The following is a 6,370-nucleotide window of genomic DNA, read 5'->3' on the forward strand; positions in this document are numbered from 1 at the left end:
TTGAACTCCAGCCAATCTGGAGTTCTGCCCTTGAAGTTACTATATTATTTGTTTCAAGGGGCACAGCTTATGTACAAATTAATTTAAAATTGGTTTTCCCTCTAGTTAAAATTCTGGGATTTTTTTAAAACACTCATTTGAATATTTCTTAGGTTTACATAAGTTTTTTTGAAATAATGGATTTTTAATCAGTGTATTTTTTAATAGTTTCTCCAATAAGCTAGTTCCTGTCACATAAAAGAAGTTAAAAAACATTACGTTTTCAGACCATATACCATAGTACTGAACTGATAATCCTTTTTGTCAGTCTATATTTTTTCAACCACCTTACCTACATTTTGTTCTGACAAAATTTTCTAGACACATGTTTAAAGGAAAACAGGAATTAAGATGTAACATGATCAAATAAAAAATTATCACATTCATTCTGTTCACATTTAATTCAGATGTAAGAGTTCAAAAGAACTCTCTTCCTGCATTCAGGGAAGTGCAATAACTGAGTAATTAAATTAACTCTTAAAACTATTATAGTGGATATTGATCCTAAACAATGCTGCACTGTACTGTAAAACAACAGTATGCTAGCATCTGGGCTACTGATTTTCCTTAAAAATTAGCATCTAAGACTAGTGGTGATTAAGTTTCTTGCTCATCCAGGGTAAAAATGCTAACATGATGAGGAAATTTTAACAATAAAAGAGTTCTGACATATTAGACATAATTCCAAAGTTTATGTTACAGTTCTGTTTTAAAGACAACAGCCCTAAGAAAAAATCTGTGAAATGGCTGCAAGTGACTCCAAAAGTTTTATTTTCACCAGAAGTAACTATTCTTCCATAGAAATAATACTTAAGTTTTTATACAGGTTTTGTCTTCAAGCATACACTTACTACTACTAATCTTTATTATTACTACTATTAATATATGTCTTAAAAAATAACTACAAAAAAAAGGGTAAGTGTACCAATCAACAAAGAGCTAAGCTAAGCAATGAAATAGGTTTTTCTAAATATTCTAAAGAATCTCAGTAAAAGGACTTTGCTAAAAATGTTTTGGACCAACAGCACTTGGAGATATATGCTTAAGCACAAGAGAAAAAAAAGAACTTTCATAAAAAAAAGCTATGTATGTTTTTCTAAATTACTGCTAAAGGGGCATATTATAAAGATATTTGTAGTGACAGACTGACATGTTGATGCTGCACATATGGAGTTTGCAATGACGTTCTCCAATCTGTAGATGAATCTAGTGGACACCTATGAGAACAACTTCCAGTGTACGGTACGTAAGAGTCTCCATCCTAAAATCACAGGAAAAAAAGGATAAGCAATCAAAATTGTTTTCTATTTAGAGTGATACTTTTTATTAAATCATGAAACATGTGAATTCTAAAAAATTTTTGAGAAAGAATTTATTTACAATTACCTCTTCAGCAGAATCTCCCAGCCTCCCTAGATCTAGGCATGGCACCCTGCAGGGAGTTAAAACAATTTTAAAAGCAATACAGTCCCTTATTTTTTAACAACAAAAAAAGCACTGCCTATTAGTTATTATTAGGTCCTTCACAAAAATTTCCCTGCAACTGGATATGGCCTACTCAGCAAATCTCTATTAGCCCCTCTTGCTTCAGCTCAGCAAGTGGCTCCTGAGCTTCTCTTCCCCAGTAGCAGAGGACCCTGGCAGCCGAAAAGGACCCTTCTTTACTCGCACATTGACTTCTCTTCACTCCCCAACAGGTGCTACTGCAACAAGATCATGCAGCAGGGATACCTTACTCTTGTCTTCCACAGCACATCCATGTCAACATTCCTCGACAATCAGTCAACAGAGAGGCAACAGGGAAGCAATCACTACTTGGGATGCAAATCTTCTGAACTTTTCGTAAGAGATTAACACAGTGGAAGAAAACCATACCTCAGTATTTTGTTCTGCTTAAAGAAATGAAAACATCTCCAACTCATCAAAGCATCTCTGTGCCTTCTGCCTTTACTCCAGGTATATTGCAGAGCACCATGAATACATATTTTTCATATTTTACCAGCAATATTTCCAAGCAACTCTCTTATAACTTCTTGGAATAAGAGAGCTCCTTATTTTACAGTCTTTTTTTATTAGATGATGACAGGCAGTACACAGAAATCAGAATTTTTTGACGTTGGTATGAAGAATCAAAGGTCATGGTCACACACACTTATAAAATAATTACATACACTGTCTTTAAGGCATTTCAGTAAACAAAACTGCCTAAACTATCAATCAAGGTCCTTGGAAGAGTAGATGTTCCTTATCTGCCAAAGTTACTACAAGGTTTGAAATTTTAAAAGCACAAACAGAATTTCCCATTGCTTGTGAAGCCCTTCACAACAGTTTCTCTGTATCTTTTACTGTAATACCTGTAAAAGCGGCCAATAGTTAAAATATGTTTTTTCTCCTTTTGCAGACAGGTTAAAAATATTCAAGAAAAACAATGTATAAATATGACAGCTCTGAGTGATACCCTCTGAAGAGGATGTCAGGAGGACAGAGCCAGGTTCTTCTTGGGAGTACCCAGCAATGGGCAATGGGCAGAAACTGATGCACAGGACATTCCACCCAAAACCAACTTCTTCACCACAGGTGACTGAGCACTGGAACAGGTTGCCCAGAGAGGTTGTGGAGTCTCCCTCACTGGAAATACTCAAGAACCATCTAGGTGCAATCCTGAGCAATCTGGGACGTCCCTGCTTGAGCAGGGAGGTTGGACCAGATGGACCAGTGGGTTGGACCCACTGTGGTCTTTTCCATCTTTACCCATTCTGTGATTACACCTCCACTGAGCCAAACATAAATCAGCTTAATTCCAAAGTAAATAATGCATCATATATTCTACTCCAAATATAAATCACAGAAAACAAACCTATGATGATAAATTTCATGGAACACTAAGTTCCACATCACTACAAATGCCAATGCACTGTGTTAATAATACACACAATTAAACAAGCTGATCTGAAATAGAAGCAGACTTACTCTGGCGGGCGAGGACTGTGAGCAGCCTGTCTATTTGGTCTCCAACCCTAAAAGAAGGACACATTATTGCATACCTAGGGAATCTGGATTAAAATACATAGTTCTCTCTCTCAATTTCCCCTGAAATATTTAAAACTAGTGGCTCAAATTATCTGTCCAACAGACTTGACTAAGATGCTACTAACAAGGGGAGAAAACCAAAAACTTCTAATTGAAAGCTAATTCTTACAGATCATGAGACTAAAAGACTGAATATTCATCATGACAGAAAGATTTCCAGCCATTAAGAATCTAGATAGCATCCACATCAGCTATTAATAATACATTAAAAATAATCCATGTTTCTGAGGCTTTGTGCCGTCACTGCTCTCACAAGGCTTTGGGTCACATTGCTCTTGTTGGTTGGGAACCAACCCTTAAACCAAAACCACAAGACTGACAGCCAGCTGGCTCACAAGGAGTTAGCTCAGACCCCAAAGAGCCTCTGATATTTAGTGTAACTGTTTCATCTCAGCTTTAGTATAGCAGTCCTGCCGATGACTAGGCAGTTCACCTTATTTATTTTGCAAGGCTGCATAGCACACAGATCTCCAAACCCAAATGAGCAAGAACATGGCAAGAAAAAATATAAGTGACCCAAAGCTTCATCCATCCCCCTATGGCTTTTGAAAACAGCTAGCAGCAAATCCGTGGGGAAGGCTGCTTGCGGCAAGCACAAAGTAACAATTCGCCTAACTGGCCTCCCTATCTGAAAAAAAAAAAGTGGTTCGGGAACGTTCAGAACCAGGGCTAACATTTTTGTTTTCACTTTTCAGCTCATAAATCTCAGCATCGCAGCCTGAACTGAGCAGAATCCTATTCCCAGCAGTGCCTGAACATCTTTCACGATCTGAGAGCAATCACAAAACTGTAACTCCTTTCTCGCCATACACCCCTGTAGCTGCTCCCGAAACAGAAGTTCGGCGACACTACCCTCTAGCGACTCCAGAACATGGGTCCGGGTATCCAGGTTGGAGAGTTCTCCGCACGGAATGAGCACCGCCACCGTGTGGTCACGTACGTAAAACCGTCAAGGCATCAAAAACGCTGCACTACACCGCACATTTATCTTCTTTCTGTACCATTACAACTGTGGTCAGGTAAAGAACACACCTAATCCTAGATGCTAAAGCCTTAATATAATTCCTTTTCAACAAATCAGGAAGAAAGCAAACAAAAAACGTTGTGAATGCTAAGGTGAAGCATATGATTTCAACATAATTTTAAGATTTACTTTTGCAAACTACCAAGAATCATGTGGACTAGGGAGTCTAAATTTGGAAACTTAGTTGCACAAGAATAAAAAAAAAAGGGATGAGAGATTAGAGAAAAAATGTTATTTCTTTTCTTTTACAACCTCCACTAAATCCCCAAATGTTCTTGTTGTCCCTAGGTATTTAATTTCCAAAAACCCGGTTAAAACATTAACAGTAACATTGTAACATTGATGTATTATCATTTACAAAAGGTCCTTTTTCATTCCAAATCAAACTGAAAAGAAGAACAGCAATTTGGCAGTCAAACTCCAAGAATTCCTAATGGGGTCATGCAACAAATAAGGAAGATAAATGGGTGCTTGGGGGCTGAGGGAGGATTAGAAATTACCTTTAGTTCATGGACATAAAGTACACGGTATCTGTGAGAAAAATCAACTGTTCCTAACAATATTAATATTTACCTCAGCGGTAAGGAAAATAATGGCCCTCAGAATCCAAGATAGTATTTGTAAGGACTTTCAAAAGTTAGCCCTAAAGTTTCTGCTACAGTGAACCTGTGAGGGTTGCACACCTACCCTACCTCAAAGCCCAGACTATTAGGAATACATGGAAAATGTAATTTCCCTTCATACTGAGCACAGAGCACTGAGAGTCATTTTTCATGTCGATCTAAAATCATGCCTTTTCAAACTGTATTTTAGGGGCTGCTTTACTTTATTGTTGTCTTGCAGAACAAAAACACAGGCACACCTGATGCCAGTTTCACCAACAGCCTGAGATAGCACGCAGTACAGGTTCAAGCCTCTGTTGCTCGTAACTGCAAGTACTAGTTCATTCTTAAATTCCCCACATTCCAATTAAGCACTCAGAGTAGCAGTTATTCTAGGATAGCTGTTTATGTTGGAATTTCTCATGTTCATTTGAGAAGCTGTCATACTAAACTATCCCTTTCTGACAAAAATAATTTCTTTAAAAGTTGTCTTCTCTAAAGAATGGATTCTAACCTCAAACCAAGAGCCTTCTGATTTATGATTAAAATATTTTTAAAATGTCAAAGTAAGGAAGGAAAACAATCACAAGCCTTCCATTGACTACCTGACATTTCTTCCTCCTCAATGACAACTCAGCTTTCCTTCGAGGGGATGCAGCAAGTCCTTTAACTTCCGAATCCATGCAAATTCAATGACAGCTTTCAGTACAAACTGAAAAACAGAACATGCTATTGAGAAAAACACGTATTTTTTACCTAAGTACTTCTGAAAAAAAAAAGTTACTGCATTAGAAAGAATTTTGGTATTGTCTTCAGCAAGCTAGGAAATGCTGTTGGTTTCTCTTTTCCACCGCCTCTTAATTTCAGTCCTTTATTACTAATGTTTAACCAGATCCCCGTTCAAATTTATGGGTTTGCATCAAGCTTAACTCCCTCTTTAAAACACTTATCGATACCTTCTCATTCCAGTATTACTAATTTGCTCCCCCTTGGCAACATCAAACCTTTTGTACCACTTGAAACCGCTGCCTGTCTCTCCATGGCTCGATGCCCTGGGAACATTTCAGGAAGACCTAAGGGCCCTCCCGGCACACTGCCAGGCTCCGAGAGCTCCAGGATGACATTCCACCAGTATTCCTGCTCTGCTGGCTTCTCCTTCCACCCAGTCAGTTTTGAACCAAAAGCCCATCGTGTAGCTCCCAGCAATCAGACACTCCATTTTCAAACCAAAGGCTGACGGCACCGAGCAGTTCCCAGTCCCAAGCAGCCTTTCCTTCCCCGAGCAGGAGCAGGGCTGCAGGGCCTGCTCGGAGACCGGCACACGGCGCCGGGCACCCGCACAGCCCTCCCGCCGAACCGCTTCCAGGCCACGGAGAACGTCCGTGCACGGCCGCAAGGCTCTCCTGAAATGGAGCATCCTTCCCCACCTGAGGGCAGAGAGGGGAGAGAGCGTTGTTGTATTTAATGGTTCACGCGCTGAGATTACGGTTATCAAACAGCAGCGCTGTAAGAGGCGGAATAAACATTATGAGCTCAACAGCTCCACGGAAACGATGCCTTTTCCCAAGAGAGGCGTGGGACGCGGGCCGGCAGGGGCTCTGTCTCACCGCAGCGG

The 6,370-nt window shown here is 39.5% G+C and overlaps 1 protein-coding gene across 7 annotated transcripts in view; it reads right to left on the minus strand.

The window, feature by feature from the left end:
* The window catches only part of CAPS2 (calcyphosine 2), a 29,076-nt gene that overhangs the window by 22,263 nt on the left and 443 nt on the right, over positions 1-6,370 (minus strand). For 3 of the 7 annotated variants that reach the window (XM_017733254.1, XM_017733253.1, XM_017733249.1), the window contains exons 2-5: positions 5,361-5,467; positions 3,010-3,056; positions 1,426-1,471; positions 1,190-1,300 (exon numbers count right to left, since the gene is read on the minus strand). In XM_017733254.1, the coding sequence (XP_017588743.1) occupies positions 1,190-1,300; positions 1,426-1,471; positions 3,010-3,056; positions 5,361-5,438 (282 nt within the window). In that variant the 5' untranslated portion in view covers positions 5,439-5,467. The other 4 variants (XM_017733250.1, XM_017733258.1, XM_017733252.1 and 1 more) reach the window with 4 other exon arrangements.

Source organism: Corvus brachyrhynchos, unplaced genomic scaffold (assembly GCF_000691975.1).
Source record: "Corvus brachyrhynchos isolate BGI_N302 unplaced genomic scaffold, ASM69197v1 scaffold32, whole genome shotgun sequence".
In the NCBI taxonomy this organism is placed as follows: domain Eukaryota; kingdom Metazoa; phylum Chordata; class Aves; order Passeriformes; family Corvidae; genus Corvus; species Corvus brachyrhynchos.